The sequence below is a fragment of the Carassius carassius genome, chromosome 36, assembly GCF_963082965.1.
Source record: "Carassius carassius chromosome 36, fCarCar2.1, whole genome shotgun sequence".
NCBI classification, from domain to species: domain Eukaryota; kingdom Metazoa; phylum Chordata; class Actinopteri; order Cypriniformes; family Cyprinidae; genus Carassius; species Carassius carassius.
In genome coordinates, this window is record NC_081790.1 from 16,608,920 (window position 1) to 16,634,279 (window position 25,360).

Here is a 25,360-nt window from a genome sequence, read left to right on the forward strand (position 1 = left end):
TACTATTTTTTTTAATTACAAATACTGTTCAAGAGAAGATATTATTATAATAAAATGACCACTAAACTCAATAACCTACAGTCTTCAGATCAGAACTTGTCCTTGAAGTTCAGCACAAGAAGGCGTTGGGGGCCTTGTAAAAGCAGCGCCGGATACCAGTCAGGGGCCCCTCAGCAGCGGGCCATGAATCTCCTCTGGCATTTCTCTCTCCTCCTCAGTTTTGTCATCTGTCCCAGTCTTATGTAAACATGACAGGGGTGCCGATGTGGAGCTGCTGTAACTTGGCAGGCTGTAAAATACCCCCCCCCCCCCCCCATCATCATCCCAACAAGAAAATAATTATGGCCTGGGTCATTTATTACCTCTTCCCTCGCTCCATATGTATGAGTGGAACACTGTATTTCAAAGAAGAATGGGCAGGCATAAATATGAGGTAGCTTGTATGTCTGGTGAGTAATTCCTATGGATGTCTGGCCTATATTGAAATGAGATAGCTTTGGGGCAACAATTCCCTGCGGGCCTTGACTGCATTATCCGACTTTTCTGGACCTGTGCCTCACCCATGAGTGAATTAGCTGCAGCAATTGAGTTATTGCTCCTTCCAATTTGTACACAACTTATTGAATGGCTGTTGTAGCCATGTCCTGGCTGTTTGCTTGCTGAGCAGGATTTCAGGGACACAGACGCAAAGAGGGGCTGAAAATACCAGCAGGAGCACTTGTAGTGTGGCACTCATAACATGGTGCAACATGCGGTTTGAAATTGATTTTTTTTTTTTAAGAAAAGGAAAACCATCACCTTACGCTTCATTGCTATAATACCCTTTCACATAAATAGCTCCATATAATGCACAAACACAAACTTGTTTCCATGTGCATCCTTGTGTGTTATCTTGCCCTTCACAGCTACTTAATCGGCTTGGTCTTGTTTTGATAATGCATAACAAGACGTCCTGAGCATCCCTGATTTAAAAGCATCTGTGTAAATCGGTGTCCTTTTCCCCTGTGATTGAAATGTAAGCAAACTGACTTATTTACCTTGTGGGAGGCCTCTGACTCTCGTAAATGTTTGTTCCAGCACTAAACCAGCATGACATGGCATTTCACAATGGTTTGATGCACATCGCTCCAGCACGCTAAACGTGGGCCACCGGATAAGGATGAGAAGCCTGTTTTTTTTCGAATCCCCAAGCACATCACAGTCATATCACACTCATCAACATCTGCACCAGTGAGTCAACCCGCTGTGCCCTGACTCAAGAGGGACTTGACCAAAGATAGAGCGAAAGATGGAGAGAAAGAGAGAGAGAGAGAGAGAGAGAGAGAGAGAGAGAGAGAGAGAGGGTTTAAGTAGAAAAGGATGGGTGACTTGATGGATACCATTTGGCCTTTGCTGGAAAGAAACAAGGATCTCCAAGAACTAGGGATTCTTACTTCACTTAGCGTGCAGTTCTTAATCTCTCAGTTAGAAACATTAAGAACAGAAAGAAGGCAAATTGTAGAAGAACATCATTGAATATACTGCTGTTTCTTTAATTATGGGCATAGTTATGTCCCAGTGGGTTGGTTTTTATTCAAATGAAAAGATTAAAAAAAAATTATATATGATGGTCATATTAAAAACTATGCATTCATATTTTATTTGTGCTGCCTTTTGTAATAATTTCAATATTTAATTTATATAATATAATTTCAAAAATTTTAGTATGTAATTTCAATTGTTTTACCCATGATTTTCCATCTTCTCAATGTACTTTTTACATCCTTTACATACATACATACATATATACATTATATATATATATATATATATATACACACACACATCCATTTAAGTGCTATCATTTACTCCACAAACAACAATTTTGCATATAAACAGAATATTTTTTTTACAGTATATCATTTCCGAGTTGTAATTTTGTTAAACTATGCACGTATGAGTTTATTTAGAGTCCATAAAAGGCTGTCTCTGAAATTAGCTAGATAAAGAAGCCAACATTTGTTATTCCAAAATTTTGTTGTTAATTTGGAATATGATGGAAATGACATTTGTTAGTTCAAAAATCAAATCAAATCAAATCCTTGATGAATGTATATACACTGTTGAACAGCTTTTTAATGACTTTTTTTCATTTATTTTTTCCCAATGTGCACAGGACCTAAAAATGGCCATAATTTAAGAAAGAGTGAATAAAAGAAAAGGCTGAGGAGAGAAACTCACTTGCAGGATAGCCGATTTATACCATGTATGTAGTAACAGTCGCCGCCATTCACGCAGTACGCCTTCTCTGACTCGTTGCATCTTCTGGCGTGGCCAGAACCCGGAGATAACGTTGTGGTTACTGCAGGAAACAAAGACAAAACATCTTAAGACATCAGCATGCCACCCAACAAACACAAGACAGAGCTTTCAGTGAGTGCTTGGTAAACAATAAAGAGAAGAGCCACGTGGTTGCGCAAGAACCGAAAACACACATGCCAGCTTCTCAGATAACATTCATTACATGTTACTGATAATTTATCATATTTCAGCGTATGTCCCATTCCCTACAATAACAGTCATTCACTAGAACAATGACTCCTTGGTTTTCATCGCAAATCTCTCCGTACATCTTTGCTGCTCTGTGAGGTTCGAGACGTTTGTTAGGCAAAGATAAATATTTCAGTGAGCGCTGGACCCCCCCCCACCCCACACACACACTGCCTGCTCCGTCTGATTCACAGGTCTGGAATGGATCCGTAGTCCCGCCGCATTAGCGGAGTATGTTTTGGGAATACTGGTCCTCATGGGTACGAAAAAAATTAGAGGCCTGGAGAAAATGGCGAAATCACATTACGGCCATACTGACAGCAGTTTGTTTACCTTTGGTACCAGTTCAAGGGGTGTACAATGGGCTGTATGAATATGTTTATTGAATTTGTAATCAAAAGCAGAAACGTGAAGATTGACAGGGCAAACTGCTTCCCACAGCCACATTAAGCACATACCTATGCTGTTTCTCACCGCTGTTAAACAGAACATGTCTACAAACACTCATGTCATCACCATACAACTGATGCTTTTTCAAACACGCAATGGTTTCTGTTTAGCAATGCACAGTGGAGCATCTTTGTCATGCTGAAATGGCGTTCAAAGCAAATGTTTATAGGGAACACACTTATTTAATCTTGCTAATCACAATGAAAAGACAAATGTGACTCCTCCGGCTATTTTTACAGCATCGCTACACCACATCAAACCCACTGCTATTTATGTGGTTAAAGAAATATTGTGATATCCAAGCTAATGTTATTAGATTTGCTGGTTAGCGTGACTCAATTCCGCCCCTGCTGGCAGATGTGGTTACTGCACCATTATTGAGCAAAAAAGCATCTTTCTGCACTGAGAGCCATTCAAAAGTAGCTTTTTCTCAAGAAATATAATAAACATTAAGGGTGAAAAAGGTCAATTTATTCCCCTGAAATTATGGTCTGAGGTAACTGACAGCATGCCACAGATATGGTACATCAATCTAAGGTTGAAATCAACCAGGAATATTCGTTTTACTCTAGTCTGGATTCATGTTTGAAACACTCCACTGCAGACCACCAACCAAATGTTTATTCTTCTGAGAGATTACATGAACATGTCAGTTAAATGTGTGTTGAATCAATTAGCTAAACATAGCATTTCTTTGTGTAAAATTTCACATAATACCAAAACTTCCTTTTTCAGGTTGAAATTTTATTGTGAATGACAGATCCAATTCAGTGACAGACTTCTCTCTTATTCCATGAGACATAATGCTTCTTATATAGTGTTCATGAATACATAAGGCAACATTTAAGAATAATAGGGTGCAACTATATACAATAAGAAATAATATAGTGAGATATTATTACAATTTAAAATAACAGAAATGCTTTTCTATTTTTAGTATTTAACTGTTTATCACAGTTGAAAACAGTTGTGTTTCAGTGCGAGTCATGGTACATTTTTCAGAATTCTTTGATAAATAGAAAGTTCAAAAGAACAGTATTTTATTTTATTTTTTTATTAGATTTTTTTTAACAATGTAAAAAAGTCTTTACTGTTATTTTTTAATCAATTTAATGCCTATTAAAAGAATAAATTTTGTTAAAAAAAAAAAAAAAAAAAAGTAACTGACCCCACATTTTGAAACATTACTGCAAGATATCTTAAAGAACAAAAACGTAATGGATAATGGATTTTTTTTTTCATTTGCATTCAGATATGATTGAAGAGTGTCTGGTTTGGAATGAAGAGAAAAGAGTTAATTCGTAATTCGTTAATTCGAGTAATTCGGCGGAGAACGAAATCTGCCATCTTGGTTTTCTCTTTCTCTCTGCAAATGAAAAAGAAAAATCTTGCAGTCCACAGCTGCAGATTTCCAACCAAGAGCAGCTCATCGTAGGACCCCGGCAACCCCACACATACACGTGTTGAACACCCGGTTGTAGACAGGCCAAGAAAAGAGAAACGTTAGCAGATGTGGAAGTGCACTCTATGCGTATCGGGGCCCTCCCTGATATCAAACATGATTTAGAGGTACTAATGTTACTACATCAAATCACATGAGTGGAATCAGAGCACCGTAAAGGTTTAAATTTCAGGGACAGAGAGTTTCTGAACTTTCTTGTTGATTTCATGTTCATGAAAGTGCATGTCTAGTCAGGTTGTGTGTTTATGTATAAGTAATAATCATATTGTGTGGCTCTTGAACCCTAGACAGCTTACAGAACATCTCGTGCCAGTTTGTTGAAGTGAATACAGCAGGCGGTGTGGAAAATCAGTAACATTTGGTTGAGGTGGTCTTGCTTAACTTGAGTGGACGTCAGTTGTTTACGGAGCAAAGTTTATTCACTTGTTTTTATTTACAGTTTGCAGAAACTGTCCTCAAATGCTGACGTCTTTGTTATACATTTCTTTTTAACTCTCCCATTACTTTTTTGCATCAATTTTATGTAAATGTTTACATTTTATATACATTTATATACATTTTTTACATTTTATATTTACATTTAATTTTTGTTTTAGAAAACGCGCAGTTTATTTCACCACTAGCATCATTAAACAGAACTGTAAGAAAATTGACAGACAGAGAGTCCCGCCCCCAAACACATGCCATTGTTCAAGTGATTTTACAGAACATCTCATGCAAGTTTGATGAAGTGAAAACAGCAGAGGTGTGGAAAATCAGTAACATTTGGTAATTGCATATGTTTACTTTGCTAACAAGTGTATCTATCAGTTTTTAATAATAGATGTTTCTCACAAATAAATGCTGACGTTACTTTTATATATTTATTTATTATTTTTAAGTTTTGCCTTTCAAAATGTGTAATATCTACACTATTCAAACAGAATTGTAACAATATTGACTGTTTTCAGACAGGTTTCCAGAGCAAATCTTCCACTGGCCGAACAGACAGACAGTCCTGCCCCCAAATTTTTTTTTTTTTTTCTCGTTTGGATACCACAGATCTAAATACCACATAAAAAAAAAAAAAAAAAAACTCAGCCATCCCGCAACATTTTCAAATGTTTATGTTTCAAAACTCACTCAGTTGTGTGGCATTCAACTGGAAGAGAGTAAACAACAGTAATATACAACTATAATAACTCTCCTTTCAACAACATGGATATGGGCTGGCCAGGATCCAGACGGTTGCTGGGAGGCGCGCGTTCCATGCCACCCTCATTCCGCCCCTCTATGCCTGCTGAGAATTTTAGCATATCTCAGCGCCTGTTTACCTCAGTAGAGCACTAATGACACAACAAGATTCAGCTACCTTGGATGGAAAGATGGAGCCCGTAGACATTAAATCAGCGTTCCTGTGAGAGTTGCCCTCAGAGCCTCATAAAGACCACATCCAGAGACTCGAACATCTAGCTTTGCCTTTAAAACATGTCCACACTCCCCTAGAGCTCCATGAGTGGGCACGTTTGTATTCCTTACAGTTGACTGTTTATCCCCTTGAGGCTGAACAGGGGTGCACTACGAAGCTGGTTATATTAAGATGATATTCACTTCATGAATTTTGACGTGCATGATGTAAAAGCAAGCAAGTACTCCGGCACATGCAAAACAAGCTGAAATTGGACAGCTGTATGCTATTCATTTAAATTTACTCCTTGTTTTATGAATTACATAAATTTGGACTTTTCCAAACAGAAAGTTTCCAAGCACTCTCTGACAGTCAGATTAAAATGAGCGTTTCTTCCAAAGCTGCAGGAAGACTTGCGTGTCAGCAGCCTGTGGGGTAATTCTGCTGATGTCTATCATGTTTATGCCTCTGGTCTAGGGATACACTTCAAAAATCTCCCTCCATCAGTAATTGAGCTCTGACAGCTACAGGCCTGTACAATATTCCCTCATGTTTCTGAGGCTCTCATCAGCTGTCTGCTGGAGATCTGGGAAAACTCAACGAATACCTGCAGAGGCAGCATGTGCCAGGAAGATGAGGTGGAGTGGAGAAAGTGTGAAGCAGAGAGAGAGAATGGGTAGGGCCCAAGGTGGTTTAAGAACATCACCGGGACAAAACTATTAATTTAGAAGCAAGTTGCTGTCATATTTGTTGCATAAGCGCACAGAAATTTGCAAGCCAATCACTTGAGCTGCAAATGTCATGTGACCAATAACGCTAGCTAATTTTTGCAAGTGCTACCCTGATGAAAAAAAAACAACAACTAAAAACCAAACTAAGCTTGTTGGCTAGTCTTCAAGGTCATAGCTGCTTTAGCAGGGTTTTAGAGGGGATGAACATTCTTTAGGTGGTTTCGCTGGTCTTAGCTTAGAGACCAGCTTAATAACCAGCTAGCGCCAATTTAGTTAGGCTAGGAGATTGGCTTTACAAGCTTAAACCAACTAAAACCAGCCAACCAGCATTTTTGTCAGCATAGTTATAAACCTTTTACTAATTAATCCTGCGAAAATAAGTAGAAAAGAGCTACTAAATAGAAAACAAGTTGGTTTCAATGGAGTGTTGTTGCTAAACTAAACCAGACTTAGGCTAGCCATGATACAGTTCACCCTAAATGATCAACAAAGCATTCCAAGCTAAAAAGGTCAGTTTCACTACAGTCCTTGACAATTGCAGTTTATCCAGCTTCACACTCACTATCTTTTTACATTCAGCTGCAGTGCCAGGTCACTTTCCAACCCTCATGCTCACTAGCCAGGTTGCATTTCTATTCCTGACATGCTAAAGGCCAAGTTCTTCAAGTTCTTAATGGCACGCATTAAGCAACTTTCACTACAGCTCCCATGAGAGGTCACTTTCTCCTGCCTGAAAACCCAAGGGTTTGGCCAGCGAGCTAAGCCCTGAGTTTGATTAATCCTTCATGGCCAAGGAACTGAAAAAACGGCCTGGGTGGGGGCAAAATGGGGCCATCTGGAAGGCTTCATAAACATGTCTATCCAAAGGGTTCTAGGAAAGTCCATAAAAAAATGAAAGGAGAGGTCCCTTTGCTGAGAGTCTTTTATTTTTTCTTCTGAAGACACATTCACTGAGTCCAAACCAGTTATTTCGTAAATGCAGGGACGTCCAACAGGTGGGTTGTGGCATCTTGTTGCCTTTCTATTAATTGGAGGCTTAACCCTCATGCTCTGTTTATGGTCTCAGAGACTTGATAGCTTAATAGCTTGAAAAAATGTGGAATATCAGATTGATGACTTTGAGTTTTTTGATCTGATTATAAACATAAATTCAACATGATAACATGCTTCAAATGTACTGTAACAATATCTTTTTTTGGAGGTCTCCGAGATTCCATCTAATAATTTGACAAGAAAATAAGTTAATTACAAAATGACTATTATTTTACACATTAATTACTCGGGTTTCTGGGACCCCAAACAAAAACAACTCAATAGAACATTTGGGCTATTTGATGGGTGAAAACAAATAATATCCGCTAGTTCAAATTACACCCACATTTCTGGTACGCCCTGAGGTAGCTTGAGAGCCAAAGTAAAAGTTCAAAAAGCTCCAGCAGCTGACAAATGATGCTTGAGAGATCATGATAGTGAAGCCATGCTCAACCCCCTGTGCCAGCACACTTTCTCACCCCACTCATGCTGGAGATGTCTCTTGTTACAGCTGGGAGCAAAATCCCATCACTGCACAAGAGGTCAATTTATACAGCATGCAATCTTACAGCTTTTGAGTGCTTTCCATTATGCGAAACCATTATGTGCTTCCTTTTTGTTTTAAGGGATTGCCAAAGCCTTTCAGAGAGGTCTTCTTAATTTCACATTTATATGTGCACTGCTGTATTTATTAAAAGCCTCTAAACAAAATCATATGGACCTGAGCAAGTAAAGAAAAAACTGTGATCACACTATCAGTTTTGTAGCAACAGCTTTGGTGCACTGCAGGGCACAAGAGTTCAGATGTCAGTGGTGTTTTGATTGTGTCGCAGACTGGCGCTCAACTGTGGAACTGATGTTGTTTTATATATAGGAAAATATGCATGTTTGCGTGCTCAAGAGCAAGAGCGCAAATTCACAAAAATGTAAAAAAGGAAAATGACATGCCAAACACAAGTTAAGAGAATTCCCCCTATTTTCAATAAATAAATAAATCAATAAAAATAGTAAGTACGTTTAGCAAGTTAACCTGTAGGTACCGCTATTTCATAGTAAGGTGCACACAAGCTAACATATAATCCTATTTGCTATTTTACGTAATTTCCTTTCAAATGTGTCCTTACAGAAATGTGTATTAAAACAAATACATATGTGCAGTGAATGTAGGATACAGCTGTGGTGTGGATGCATTCTTCAGTGCTTTAAGGGCCCTGTGTAATCTATTATCTCTTTAAGACCTTCAGTGTAGACTAGAGACTCTTCCTGTTTGCATTAACGACGACACACATCAGCAACAAAAGGCAAGTCTGTTAGGAAACAGAGCTTTTCCTGAAGCGTGATTTCTATAGTGATCCGGTATTTGGATGTTTACTTAAACCCTTGTAAAAAGCGAAATTGGACCAGTCGGTGGGAAAAGAAATCCAGTTCATAGAATAAAATCGCAATATTTACGCCTAAAGACAGGATAAGCAACGGACTCTTCCATAACAGCTTAAAAAGCATGAAAACAAGCAGGTAAGACAATTAGATACAAAATTTGCATACTACATATTTAGAAGTTCAAAGGAAGCTTATTGAAAGCATGAGTCACATGTCGAAGTCTTTCCAGTGACTGTTAAGGCAGGAGGCCAAATCTAAAATGTGTTTCATTCAAAGAAACTCTACGACTCGAATCATAATGCTCAAAAAACCCAACGAAAGAGTCACGAAGCCTTCAGAAAATGAGGTTGAGTGTACTTGTTAACCTCAGTCCACCATAACAGCAAAAAGAAAGAATAAAAGCAAGAATAACAGAAGCCTAGTGTGAACTCTGTCCTGTATTTTTTCCTTTTCATTAACAGGTCTTTATTTTTCTCCTTTACTGCTTGCTTCCTGCTGCATAGCTGATGTGTCTGGTCTTGTCCTCCGCAATCATTTCACAGATGACTCTGAGAAATCAAAGCGCGCTATTGCTCACGATTGCACAACAGGACGCGTGTGTAAACAAGCAAGACTCGGGGCACTTACCCAGGGGGGGTGGGGCGCTGCTGGGCGACGTGAGGGCAAGGGTGCTCGTTGGGCTGGAGGTAGGCTCAGAGGAGGCCACACCCGGGGCAAGTGTGGGTAGAGACTCTGGGAACCATCGGTAAGATGACATGGGGGTGCTGTGCGTCCACAGAGCATCATCCAAGCCGGGCTTCTCCTCCTCATCTTCTCCCCTGAGGAGATCCAGCCAGTCGGGTTCCCTGCTGCGGCCGGCCCCTTGAATCAGAGCCCGGCGGAGCAGCAGCAAACAGGCTCCGAGCCCCAGAAGCAGGAGCAGCAAAGCCGGAACGAGGAGCAGGGCTCTTCCTCCACATGCACCCCTGCAGCAGGGCTTTGGAGGGCGACGTGGGGTCGGCTGCGGTGGAGGGAAATGCTCCACTCCAGCACCCGACACGAGCCCAACACTCTGCCCCTGACAAAGAGACACCAGAAGGACAGGCAGCGGATAGACAGACACATCTGGGTCCATGGGAAGCTCTTCCAAATCCTGCTTGATATGTCACGGCTCGCACTTCCTCTGCAAGCGCTCATAGGGCTAACGTGTCGGGTACAAAATCTCAAACTGCACCGCACACACACATACCTCAAGGCCAGTTGTCAGGACTCACACAAGGCCGCCCTCGCACACTACCGGGCGTGAAATTGCGGCATCGCGGTCCTTGTGGTGAGCTGGCAGACAGAAAGCAGATCTCTAGATGTGGGGTTTCAGATCCGGGACGACCCCACCCAGAAACAGCAGCACCAGCCTACTGCCCACCGCTCTGATGGCCACAGCCAGCTGCAGCAAATCCACCCCGCTGGAGCACACATTCACACACCCACATATATACCAGCATCCGGTCTGATGGAGAAAACAGAGGGGCTCTCCCCACTCAAACACACTTAATGAAGTAATGAATACTGTAGGCAAGACCACCAGCAACATGTGGCATGGGGGGAGAGGGAGGGACGGCTGTGGAAGACGACTACAAAGGGCAGCACCTTTACAAGAAGCAAGCAGGAATGGGAAATATATGTATTCCTTATGTGACCAGAGAAAGTGCATACAGCGCATGGGCCTAAAGAATCTGAACCCCGAGTCAAAGGTCATACACGGCTCCTAACGGTCAGCACTTCATAATCCAAAACATACTGTCTGGCCATCAAACCTCACCTTCAGTACACACATGGAGAGGGGATACATAAGTCCTACTAATTAAATTAAGGTTTATAAACTTAGCCCCCCAGTCTTGGATATTTGATAACATTCTTGCAGATAAATTCCACAAATAAATAAATGTCCATGTCACATTTTCCCCAAAAATAACAGGGGTAAAGGTAAAAATAATTACTTTTGAATTAAATAATTTTAGAGTAGTTTAATAAATTACACAAAATTAAGCCTCTATCTATTATTTAAATAAGACATTCAAATATATTTCTCCAAAATACTTGTCATGCGGTAAAATTATTCAGTTAAAAAAAAGTTTAAATAATTATATATATATGTACACTTTATTTGAAGGTGCCCTTGTTACAGCACAATTATACAATGGAAAACTGTGCTATATTAATTAAACATAGTATTAACTACAGGGTTACAGTTAGGCAGTGTTACAAAAATGTAATATGGTAGATATACTAAAGGGGCAGGTATATGCATAATTATCATAAAATAATATCAAAATGCTAAAATGAAATAAAAAAAGAAATACAAAATAAAAAAAGTAGCTGTAATTTTTTTACAGGCAAAATCAGGAATGCTCAATATATTACTGGTAATTTTATTCATTGATTTTTAAACATTTTAATATAAGGTATGTATTAGGGGTGTCGTGATATACTGGTATTGACGATAACAGTGATATTCAAATGATGAAATATCGATATTGTGTTAATTTAATTGTTTCTATTTTTGTTTTATTATTTTTTCATGACTATTTTACTTTCTTTTATGTTAAGCACTTTGAATTACCATTGTGTACGAAATGTGCTATATAAATAAACTTGCCTTACTTTGCTTCAATTTGGGGTGTGACGATATACCATTATATATTGGCGATAACCACAATATTTAAAATGAACAGGCCTCTTATGATAACACAACACTATTGCATGCAAATAACTCCAGCGACAGTACCTGGTCGACCTCCCACGTGGCAGTATTGCGCCTCAACTCTTGACATCTGTCAAACAAGACGATGCACCATGCACAGCTACTCCGAGAAGAACCATGTTCAGTATTATACAGACAGTAAATTACCATTATTTTACTAATCATGGAATGGGAAACATTACATTAACCTGTTAACGGTGGTTTCCTGTGTTAATATATTTAAATAAAGGGGTGATTTTTTTAATAAGTACGGCGTTTTCTTTACTCGTCTAATTTTTGTATTTGCAATCAAGTCATCATGGCCAATACATCTGCGAAGCACTTGATTTCTTTATTCAAATATATTACATGATTAAAACAAATCTAGAAAAACTGAGCAACCACACTGCTATATTAAACTCTGTAAAATCTTAAGTTGGTCGCAGTGCCATGCACTTAATGCCTCATCTGCAATCGCATCTGCATCTAGACACACATTAAAAACTGAATTAGAACATGCTATCTCCATGACTTCATTGGCGACAGTGCAACTATAGGTTAAAAGAGATTAAAATACGGGTACGAAAGTTAACAGGTTAAAGTACCAGTTTTGATGTTAATATTTATTCATTGTACTGTTGAACTTGACAGTATTCGCTCTTGTTATTTCATAGGTAGCTTCAAAGAAGACAGAGGATGCCAGAGTCTCAGGTCAGCTGTGACCTGAAAAAGAGAAAATGCATGTGCCCTGTGTTTATCAGTATCCTTATGTTCACTGGGTAGAAAGAAAAACAAAGTAAAAATTAATTTCCCAATGTTTCTACAGATATCGCGAACCATGGTGTGAAAATCTAATATTGTGACAGCCCTAGTATGTGCAGATAACACACATCTTGAAATAATGTTGTGATGCCTAAATATTTTTTTTTTACATGTGTTTTATATGAAAAACGGTAGAGACTTTCAATCATAAATCAGTAATGAAAATAATGTTACTTCCCAGAATTATTAATCAGTAAATCCTTAAACAAAAATATTACTTCACATTTTGGATAAAATATGACCAGGACATATTCCTAGACCGGTTTCGTGAGATTTGCTACCGCACACACACACACACACACACACACACACATACACACTCCCCCACACACCCACACCTGAACTCAGTCTCCATAAAGATATATTGTTGAAATCAAAACAACAGAGCTATTTGGGTTCTTGGCAGTCTTTTGTTTGTTGATGAGTGTTATGTAAAGCCTCCCTATTTGTGCTGAATTAGGGCTGCTGTCACCAGTTTTTCCTGTTGGACTGTAAATACAGTTCGCTTGCCATGAATCTCCCTGACTGAGGTCCGACACCGATCGTACCGCTCCCCCGCACTGATCAATGTCTTCAGTTCCCTTAAAGGCACTTAAAATTCTAGCACAGTCACTGCCAATGTCCCAAAAAGATTTCTAGCATCCTTTAAGCCCAGTTAATCTTGGCATTTGGGCTGTTGATGAAAAACGAAGAGTCTGTTTTTTTGCAACATAAATAGAAAGCGACAAGAAGGAGGGAAAGAAATGGCAGACCTGAATCATGCCATGATGCTGGCATTTTTAGGAGTTAAAATCCTCCATTAAAGACCAGTGATGGTATATATTAGTCAACTTCAGCAGAAATGGAATGGCTTTCATCACAGAGGCAGGTGTTGTGTGTGTGAAGTTTTGTGAGGAGATTCACAGTGGTTTGTGAGAGCGGGAAAGCGGCTGAGAGAAAGGGGGAGAGAGAGATTGCTGCTGGTGGGCCCCAGCATGACTGATGAGTTTGGAACAATCGGCCGCCCAGCTGCGTTTTCCATCAAACACATTCCTCTCACCTCACGCTTTCCCTCTGTCCCGTTCGTTCACTCTGCGGCTGTAAGCAGCGCCCCCTAGGGACGTGTTTTTTATGTGATGGACAGAAAGACTTGAGCCATCTGTGGCAGGAATATCCCCGTATCTGTACGTCCACAGGCTGGATTTCACATCATCCTATTTTTCCACTGAAAAAGATATCTTTGCGTTCTGATGAGATTGAATATGATCTGATTGTGTGCAATTGAATATCGCTCTATTTTCATTTGATCCAATCAGGACCAAGGGGTCAACATTGAAAATGTGATCCATGTGTGCAACTGCTCGAGGTATTATGCAAATAAAGTCCCAGTTGTGAACTTTTCTACAGATGTGACATACGCACACACCCGAGAAACAAGCACAGTGTGTGCTGAAGAACGAAGACCGTTTCAGATCCGCCGCAAATGGGCTACAGGCCGAGAATTCCCGATCCAGAAGTCAGAAAAGAGGAGATCTAAGAGAGGAATCACCTTGACTCGTCTCTGGCCTGGAGTTCTGGAATAACAGGGAATCCCATTTCAAAATATGTGATTCTGAAATCTTAAAGTACTTACGTTTAGGATTCTGCAAGAGCAGCATTTTAAACCGGTTATAAATACAATAAACTATGATGACCAAAATGATTATGAACTTAAAACTTCCCCCTACATAGAAAAGGGAATATAAAGTGAAACCGATCTCTGTTATATTTAACATTTACATTTATTAATTCAGCAGTATTTAAAAAAAAATACAGATACAGATAAATGTTTAATGCATACAATAGACCTAGATGTGTGAAAACTGATATGCAAAACATTTTTTTTTTTCATTTTATTTCTGCTTTTAAACACAATAACGACTACATGATACTTAGACTACAACAATAAAACATAATATGTATAATAGATATTAAAGCAATAAACCCCAAGAAGCTGTGGTTTACAGTGAATTTATAACAGCTAAGGGGCAATGTTTATTATTATTATTAATACTAAAGAGTTACAAAACAATAATATAATATTATCTAAATTATTCTATTGTTAATCCATACTGATTATTATTATTAATATTATAGCATGCCATTTCATTTACATACCAATCTCTCCCTACATTTTTCTCATTTGATAACCCGTTTCTTTTCTAAAATAGATTATGCAAATAAAATGAGTTGTGAAAGCCGTTTGGAGGTCAAATTGTTAGCAGTTCTGCAAAAGAAAATGAAGAGGTTTGTATGCCTAGCTTATGAACATGAATCTACACGATATTGTTTAATATGAGATAAGATAATATTGCAGGGCATAAGGATGTTTTGGTGCGACAGTACATTTGTAAAACTAATACTGCTGTCTGTACAGGCTGATTGTTTTCCCACTAAGTATTCGTCCACAACTTAACCTTCTGACCTTTTCATGTCCCGCTACACCCGACTGGTGACCTGTTACACCACAATGCTTTGATAAACCAGAGTCACCTTCAACACGGACACGTACACAAACACACGGGAGCAGCAGGCAGTGAAGGGTGACAGCGCTGTGGCGTTGATCTGAGAGTCGGCTATCATGGCCCTGTTGCACAGACAGAAGAAGCAGTGTTTCGGAGGCCCCCCGGGGAAGGGGGTGGGCTCTTAAATTGTCTGTTGTTTGTCTTTATTAAATGTAGTTCCAAGGTCACAGGGTCTCTGGACCCCCTCATCTCACCTCCCCTGAACAGCCATAACTTCAGCCCTGATTAGCTATAATTAATGAGTCCAATTACTCAGCTCACTTATCTTGTTAAACGTCTTGCTGGAAGAGCCAAAATACGCATGTGTGTGTTTACTGGAGTTGTTTAAAAGGGAGGTGTGTGATGAAAAACAGCCTTTATGAAGAAAGAGATTAATTTCCTGTGTCATACCAGCAGTGCAGCAGTGACAAAAATCAACCAGCGATCTGATTGGCCGGCAGAGTGAGAGGCAGCACGCGATTGGCCAAATGCCTGGAGAGAACTGTCGATCTACAACTGCATTACGAAATGGGTTTGAAAAAGCTGCCTCTGCAAAGCATCTGGCTCTCCTCTTTATCGCTCTTTCTTCTGCTCTCCCTCCATCTTTCTCTCCGTTTCCCTCTCTTTCCTTCTTTTACACCGCCTCCCCGACCCAATGCTTCTTTTCCCTATCGACCTCTCCATCTCTTGTTCTTCTTCTCAGGCAGATTCACAGATAGCACCGGTGCGTACAGCTGCCGCAGGCCCCCAAAACAGCATAGACTTTCTCAACAGTAGCTGTTCAACTGATGACCTCTGGAAGAAATCAATCTCCTTAGCGACTGGAATAAATGAAAAGCCTGTGTTCTCCTCAACATGAGCATTGTACAAATGGTACAAGAACTTCCCATAATTTGCACCGTCTTTTCCAAACATCCTGGACTCCGATGAAATAACCAAAAATACTGATAAAAATATGGGAGTCTGCCTCCAACTCACAATAAAAAAAATATATATATATTTTATAAATATTTTTAATTTCCTAACTGTGACCTTGAGATATTAGTCAGATACTTAAAAAGTCACAGTGTGAGTTGACTACAACTGTTAATTTCGACATTAAATCTTACAAAATGATATTACATCTAGAATTTGCAAAAAATTTTCTCATAATTGCGACTTTATTTCTCACAAAATGGCTTTATGCTTTGCTGTCTAGCTTTATATCTCACCATCCAGCAATTGCAACACTTGTTTCTTGCAACTACAATTTTGTATCTCACAATGTAGATTTGTCTCGCAATTCAACGTTATATCTCACCTTCTTTGCATTTGCAACATTGTTTCGCATAATGGCAACTTTATATCTCACAATGTGACTTAATCTCATAATACACAGTTAACATGAACTGATGAAAAATACTTCTTATGCAATTATTAATCTTAATGACGATTTCAATATTTACTAATACATTATCAAAGGATGTGTCTGCTAATATTATTAAATGGAACGGAGCAAACAGTATTTTTATTAATTAACTTTAGTGAAAAAATAATAAATACTGTATTGTTTTAAGTTAATGCTTTAACTTGCATTAACTAATGGAATCTTATTTGTTACCCATAACAAATCTTATTGTGACTCTATATTTCACAGTTACAAGATTCTCGTAATTTATTCTCTGGATTTATTTCTCACAACGTGGTTTTATGTCTCATGATTCAGCATTACATGTCCCTATATTTTACAGTTATGATTTTATTTCTCATAACTGCAACTTATGAGACTTTAAAGTACTTGCTATTTTTAACTTTATCTCATAATTATCTCTTTACAGCAAGAGTTGAACTTGTGACCTCACAGACTTAAGCAAAAAAATCTTCCTCTGAGTCACATCAGGTCCTGCTCAGGTGGGGCCCGATCCCCCCTGAGACTGAAACACTAGAATCGTCCTTTTCTGCACAGTCAGAAAGTAGGAGTCTGGGAGAACAGTGTATAAAACAATCAGTTGAAGGTATTTCCTAGGCTGCTAGATTTATGTTTCTCCCCTGGACACTTGAGAGCTTCATTGCTGGTGGCCTCATTCAGGTTGTTGATCTATGTTGCACACTTTTTTTTTCACTTTATGAGGACTGTATTGGGGGCGGGCCCCTCCCCGAGCCTGGGGCCACACCACCTCCGATGGGCTTGGTCTTGCCTCCACCTTCCTTGTACCTGTGTGTGTGTGTGCGCACAAGTTGGCTGCCGTGACACTGTGAGACTTGTTCTGGGGCGCCTGACATGCCGACAAACAATCAGAGTGAAACATACACAAACACTCATATGCACGCACCTCTCCCAACCTCCTACTGCTTTAAACCTCCACACGCAACTACAAAAATGCACAATGTAAAAAAAGGCATGTGAAGTATAAGTCATTCCTTTTGGAAAATCCATCTTAACTGAGTTTCAGAACACGTTCTTGATCCGCCACAAATCAGATACCAGCTGTTTACACCAATTTAAGGTGGTCAAGCTGGTTTTGAGAACATGATACAGCTACAGACCAACTGATAACTATTTTGGACCAGCTAGAAACTAGTCTCCATGTTCTAAAACCCAGATACCAGCTTGAACTAGATTTTCTATCAGGGGTGAGATACCTGGAGTAATCTTAACTTGGAAGAGCAGCCAACTATGCACTTACAGATATGTGCAAAACCCTGACATAAACACACACACACACGCTTGTTGTTGAGTATTTTGCCCATGTTTTGATCTTGTGCATGTCTATCTCTCACCACAGTACATTTGTCAGCAAAAAAGAATGTATATATTTGGCAGCCCATCAGCAAAGACACACTCTTGTCTTCCTTCACGCTGATCTCTGACTTTAAAGAAAAGTTTTCACTTACTGCTTTGTACATGAACTGTACTAGTGCCGTTGTCCTTCCCCTTAATATTCTCTGCCACACATGTGTAATTCCCAGAATCCTCCAGCTTTGCACTGCTGATCTGAACTTTGGAAGTTTTCCTTCAAGAAGACAGACAGACAGAAACAGGAGAAAGAGTCAACGATTCCACTATAAAAAATGTAAAAAGGAGAAACTCTCCAGAGAAACCCTCTGTATAAATTAGAGCTCACTTCAAGTCTTTAAACAGAGATAAAACAGAGACATATGACACTCTGAGAATCCCAGTGAGCTTCACATTGCGTCCACAAATGGTGAAGAACCTGACCAATGAATCAGTGCAATTAGTCAAAAATCTCCTTTACCCTTAGATCATTTCTTAATATTGTCTTAACTGTAGAAGATTATTTTAAAGGCAGTTTGTTGGTCCCCATTGACTTCCATAGTAGGGAAAGAAATACTGTGGAAGTCATTGTGGACCATCAGCTGTTTGATGACCAGCATTCTTCAAAATATCTTCTTACGACATGAGGGTGGGTAAACGATGAGAAAAAATCATTTTGGGATGAACTATCCTTTTAAGCAATTATATTTTAGAGAATCTTTGAACCCACATGTTGGTAAACCAGCTTTCCCATCAGATGAGGGAGACCAACTTATACCGGCCGAGATCATTTTAAACAAATAACACTGTTTTAAGCAGAGTTTTCATTTTTGGTGACCTATTTCTTTAATCGTGTCATTAACAATATAATAGACATGCATGCTGAAACACTTCACATTAATTACAAGGGCACTGGCAGTCTTTAGGACACTGCCCATAAGGATAAAGCTCTTGACTTATGTGAAGGTCACGATCTACACTTAGAACATCTGCTAAATGTCTAGAACTGGAGGTTGGGTTCTGCTGGTGTGTGCCAGTGGACATGCTGACTCACCTGCCTTTCTTGGAAATTTTGATCTCTTTGCTCTTCTTCAGTTCAGTGCCATCTTTGTACCACTTGTACTCCGGGGTGGGTTTGCCGTAGGCCTCACACCTCACAATCAGCTTGCTTCCTTCGTTCACCAACACAGGATTTTTCATGCGCCTCAGTGAGGGAGGAGCATCTGAACAACAGGGAGAAAGAAAGAATATTGTGTTATAAGTACTTTTTTTAAAATCAACATGTAGTAGGGTTGATGCCGTGATGGAGCAGAAAATAAGGGAGGGACGCAGAGAGAGAAAAATCCAGAAAAGTCTTTTAGCTGGCCAGATGATGTCACCAGAGACACTGGCAGTGTGAGGCAGTTCTCTCTACGTTTCAGCTCTGAGCTCTCTCTGCATTCAGGGATCAATGCAGCACATTTACAGCGCTAAAAGACCTGCATTTTGTGCTCCACTTCCCTTTTATGAACTCAACCACACACGTGGACATGCTGAAATTAAGAACAGAATTCATATGCAGTATTGGGGGTAACTAACTACACTAGCAGCAGCACTACTAACTTAAAGTTATAGTTCACCCAAAAAAATGAAAATACTTTCATCATTTACTTACCCTCCACTTGTATAAATACAGAAGACATTTTAATGAATGTTAAACAAACAGTTGACGGTAGCGATTGACTTCCATAATATTTAGAAATAAATTCTCAATGGCTACTGTCACCTGTTTGGTTATCAAAATTCTTCTCAAAATTTGAATTTTGAGGTGAACTATCTTTTTAACATTACATATGCATTGTTTTTTTTTTTTCAAGGTTTCCGAGTAACGAGTTAGCTTTTTTTATAACCAAAGTAGCAGTGTTACTTGACAAAGCACTAGCCTAAACATATTTTTAAATATCATGTTGTGTTGCGCACAAACTGAGGAAATAAACAAATGTGCTCTCCTAAATGGTCCTTTCTCATGTTTAGCGTTCATTTTTCAGATTCATTTTTAGAGAATTGGTTTAGGCAGTCCTCTCTGTCGAAGCGTTTATATGTCCAATTCATTCAGGTGAATTTGTTTGCGCTAAAGATCTCTCTCACTGCCATAAAGCATTAGAAAGGCTGATTCATTTTAGTGAATTGGTTCATACTAAGTAGTTGTGTCAAAGTGTTAATACGTCTGATCCAAATCTGATTCAAAACGTTACAACGCTAAACGTTTCTCTCCCTTTGATAGGAAGCGTTGGAGTTTTCAGTTCGGTTCATACTAAAGTAATATAAAGTAATAATAAAGTAGTGTGTATTCGAGTTTATCGTTTTTTGTTTTTTATTTGATTGTTCACGCATTGTTTTGTGCCAAAAATAGTCTACTGCTCTAAATAAATAAAAAATTAGTTATAAATGTAAAAAGATAATGACCACATTAGTAGTCTAAATTAACTACTTTGTTTCAAATCAACAGTATTTGTCTCACTATTCAAGGAAATCCTATAAATTAGGGTTGTTATTATTCACGATTTGGTGACTTCATCTTATAACTTATTAGCTAAACTTACTCTAAAGAACAAAATCCAATCCAGAGACTTTAAATCCCAAATCAATCTTCTAGAATTAGAAAATGACCTTGAATATATTTGTTTTGAAAACGCATGTCGTCAAAACACCAATGTTCAAGACGAAAGCAGAGAGACTTAGCTTGTCTTTAACACATATTTTGAAATTATGCCTTGATAAAGCCTAAAGAGACACCCAATCTTAGACAACAGTCAAAACACCGACAGAATAGAGGACAACAGCGCTGAAAGGAGGTGAATTTACATGTGGGCCGCCACATGCCCAGACGCTGTCATGCATAGTCACTCAGGAAATGCATCATGCGATTAATGTAGACTCAGACAGCAATCACAAGGCTTCAAAGAGTTGCGGTTCCACATCCAAAGGGCAGAACTGGGCGATGCTTTTTGGCTGTACCGTACTGTCCTGGATGAGAGAAGGGTGCATGCTGCCCCAAGGCTTGGGCAGGAGTTGGTGTAGTTCTTTGGGCCTTCCCAAAGTGAATCCATGGAGGCACTTACACTTTTACAATGGCTGTCTCTTTATTACTTGAAAACGCACATGATCAATACCCAATTAAAGCCTTAAGCTTTTATTGCAAACGATGGCAAGCATCAAAAAATAAACAGATGAGAACACAAAAGCATTAACATCAATTAGAATCTTGACAGCGGTTTTTTAAATAACCAACAGTCATCCTAATTTTGGAACTACTGTCCCACTTCTCTGTCCCAGTAAAGGCAGCTGTTTTATCTGAACGTCTGCTTTCATGGCTGAATGATGCAGTCTGTTCTGATGTTGCGTAGCTCGAAGTAACATGACAGTATCTGGCACAATGTTTGGATTGTACTGTCAGTCGAATAACGTCTCAGGTTTCCCATGACAGCCTCTAGTGATGCGCATTCTCTCAGAAAAACCGCCAAGTGTCCGTTCGATGTGGTTCTGCTCCACACCATTTAATGCTCTCTGCTGTCGTTACCCCTCAGAGGCCATTAGACTGATGGGATACAGTGTGCCAGCAACGCTATTCTTTGTACAAATATTTAAAGACACTGTAATCTCCCTGTATATTTGTGCTGAATGAAACCATACTGATTAATCGCCTGAAAACCTCTTGAAGTCAATAAGCACAGTTTTCTTTTAATTAAACAGAAAAGTTAAAGATGTTTAATGACTAAACAAACATCAACACTGACTGAGAAAAAAAGAAAATGTCTTTGGAGTTGGATTTCATGATACTCAACAGAAAGTCAGATGAAAAAACAAACTGAAAACTTTGTTGTCTGAGCCTTTATGAGAACTAAACCAATTTTATTATGTAAGGCCTAAGGCCTTTTTTCCGTCCATAGTGTTACTTTTTCTCACCCTAAGCTCAGGGCACCTGCATCATTACTCAGCATGAATTTGGATTGACTGTTTTGTGCAACACAGCTTATGATGAATTCAAGCGGAGTAAGTGTGTGTTTTGCATTACACACTGCACAACGTTCGTTAATGCGATTTTACTGAAGAAAGTGTGAGTAACTGATGCATACTTGAGCATAACACCTAAGTAGGTTCCTTTGGGGCCGAATCGGGTGTCAAGGAGGTCGCGGTTAAGCACATGACATGTATGTGAGGGTTCTGTCGAGAATGACTGACATGAGGCATCTTGTTCCGAGTTGCTTTTGTAAATGCAGGGTGATACTTGCCCATGTTCAGATAAGAAGGGTGGGGTGTCTGATTTGTACGCTTCATGTTTTCCCAACTCAAGAGTAATACTCTGAGCTTAATACAGTCATGCTCCATGACAGAGTCATTCTAGAGTATTCAACCTCATAAAGAAGATCAAACAGAAGTATGGTGTTTATTAATAAACTAGGCGCTGAAAACTGTCAGATCATACTTAAATGGCAAGTCATAACTAATGCCACATGTGCGTGATATATCAAGCATTATTATGTCTCAATTTGAAGAAGAATAAAGCTATACACAGCTTGAATAATGACCAACAGGGATGGAAAACCATTATTCTTAGCGTTTATTGCTCACTTAACAGCAATGCGGCTTCTGCTACTGTTTGTTTGCACTTCCTGAGCATGTAGATTATTTCTCCATACCACCCCTCAGGTAGCGTATTTCATCAAAGCTCTAACACAACTGTCACACTTTTACAAGACGCATGACACTGTCTCAGTGGCCCTGCCTGTAATTCAGAAGTGGCTTGGAAATGCATAACCTGAGGGACAGTGCCAAAGCTCAGTTTAAGCTGGCGAAATCATCCTGTGGTTAGGAGAAAGGGGAGGATTATGGAAAAAAACTATAAACCGCACAATCTTTGCTATCAAGCCACGGCACAAATCGCATTTATTTCGCCTTCCCGCTGTTTCCAAGGAACCGAACGTTTATTTCCACTTTCATGTTATGACACATATCTTGTTTGGATAAAGTCTTTAAGACTATATATATATATATATCCATACTGATTATACGTGTGTGTGTTAAAGTGTTTTTCTCTTTCTAAGTTTTTTTGGCAAAGTGAGTACATGAAATAATATCAAACATGTTTGCATATCATTATGAAACTGCTTCTAAAGTAGAGTTGCAATTGAGCAAGCATGTGCTTGGTATAAAACAGCCACATAAACTTCAATTCATCAAGACATATTTCACAACAGAGAAAGATCCTTGTGAAATGGAATTTGGCTCTTTATTTTTCTTTTCATATGACAATGCTAAATTAATCGCTAACATACTGAATAATATTCTGGGGGAATTCAGTAAGAAGGAACAGCAAGCATCATCTGTTGTTTAAGCACCTAGCTCACTCAAGGAATTCTGCAAATATTTTATGCAAAAATTCAGTGGTGAGCATATACTGCATGGCACAAGGTCTTTTCCCCTTCAGAGGATGCAGAAAACCACCACAAATTGACATAATTTACCGGTACTGTACTGCATTCCTGCACAACTGGGATGCAGACATATGAAAATGTACTTTGAAATGCAGACAACACAATTGTGCCTGTTCTTCATCATTTGATCAACATTTAATATTCTGCTGCCTAATTCAACACTGTAATACAATTTTATTTCCCATCAGTAATAGTTTGACATTTATCGCACTAAACAAATAAAGTTTGGTGAATAAGGATCAGTGTTAGGGAACGTTACTTTTAAAAGTAATGTATAACAATATTGCTTTACACCCCAAAAAGGTAACTAATTGCATTACTATTTGCTATGTGTTACATTACTTTTGCATTACTTTGTCTCATCTGGGCTGGGCTTGTTTGTTTGTTTTAATATAAAAAAAGTTATATTTTTGGCAAACGTAAAAGTACATTTACACCAAAAGTAAAATAAGTAAACGGCATAAAACAGACCCGTCTGATGTGCTGATGTATTGCAGTTCAACACTTTTACTTCAGCAATCGAACACATGTGATATTAATTCAACAAAAGCAGTGTTTACCTAAAGCCATTTTTGCTCATTCATATTGTTGAACTGGATCATCGAAGGTCAGCAGCAAAGACATACTTAAATATACTTAAAGGATATTTGTGTTATTTAACATTTAATTATTGCAGGTTTGCGTCATATTCTGAGTTTGCCTTTCACTGTTTTTTTTTTATATATATATATAATTTTGAGAAAAAGAGAATATGTTTTGGTGCAAGAGAGATGAGTAAATGCATGTTCACATTTAGTCTAGATCTACAGCAACCATGTTTACACAGCACATAAAACGCCTCTCAAGAGAAAGAGCTGTCAGTCAATATATAGAAAAACAAAGTATTTTAAAAGACAGAATTTAAAATTACATTTAAAAAAAATTTACTCAGATATTTTCTTGTAAATTAAATATAGTTACTTAAGTAGTTACTTGAAAAAAAAAAGTAATCTGATTACAAAATTCACGTTACTTGTAATGCATTACCCCCAAAACGGATTCAACGAGTTTGTCCCTATATAATCTTAGCATTGGTGGTAAACAGATTTGACTTGATGTTTGCAAGGGAGGGCTCAGAGACACTATTCTAATCGAGCTCCACTAACGCCCCCTATAGACAGAAAGATAAATATGTATAAAAATATGGAGATGGGGAGGAGGAGGGATGCCGAAAGAACTAACAACGGAAGAGTTAAGAGACTGGTTTTTATACTTGGATATTAACTGGAAGATTAGATTGGCGAACTCCTCCCAAAATTACATTAATATCTTCACAAGGAGTAATCTATACTAAACCAAATTTACATTAAAAAAAATGCCGTTTATACTGAAATGTCAATGCAGTCAGTTGATTTTAAAACAATGCATTTAAAAAGTTATTGAACAAAATTCTATATGTACTGAACCACACAAAAAAAGTGACAAGATCATAACAATCTGAACAATTTTGACAAAATGCTTACTTTACAAGTAAAGAAGGTGCTCCTTCTTTTGTGCCAAACATGATCCTAAAATACTTTATCATCCTCATCCATTTTAGAAACAGAAACACTTCTGAATGCTAAAATGGTACACAAATAAACAATGCAAAGCAAAAACGTCCTGTCATGGGAATCCCCAACATGTCCAGTATATTTCCTCACATGGGGATATACCTTTTGTACAAGTAGTATGTTCAAGCTCTTACCCACACGCACACAAGATTCACACATACTCATTGTTACAGAGAGCAATTCCTGTTTTTTTAGGAACATTAAATATCCATAGCCTGAGGAGATATTGTGCTCTCTCTTGCGGCTTAACAAGATGTGTGATTCAACCGTCATGAACAGCCACGGCCAACGTGTCGCCCGTATGTTGCCGATGAGATACGATTCACCAGTTATAATATCCAAAATAAGAATCATATGTAAATATATGATTCATCACATAAAACCCCTGTTATGTTTCCCTCTTCCTCCCTTAAACACGTAATATAAACAAGATAAGACCAACTTTAAAATTATCACTGAAAATCTGAAGAGACCTGAAGAGAAAATGTGGAACATGCTCAGGTCT

At 38.6% G+C, this 25,360-nt stretch overlaps 1 protein-coding gene across 9 annotated transcripts in view; it reads right to left on the reverse strand.

Annotated features, from left to right (window-relative positions):
- Positions 1-25,360, reverse strand: part of LOC132117319 (pro-neuregulin-2, membrane-bound isoform-like) — a 93,227-nt gene that overhangs the window by 21,164 nt on the left and 46,703 nt on the right. For 8 of the 9 annotated variants that reach the window (XM_059526534.1, XM_059526536.1, XM_059526539.1 and 5 more), the window contains exons 2-4: positions 18,844-19,012; positions 17,909-18,027; positions 2,221-2,341 (exon numbers count right to left, since the gene is read on the reverse strand). In XM_059526534.1, coding sequence (XP_059382517.1) covers positions 2,221-2,341; positions 17,909-18,027; positions 18,844-19,012 — 409 coding nt within the window. Of the gene's footprint in view, positions 1-2,220; positions 2,342-9,598; positions 10,454-17,908; positions 18,028-18,843; positions 19,013-25,360 lie in introns of those variants that run through there. The other variant, XM_059526538.1, reaches the window with a different exon arrangement.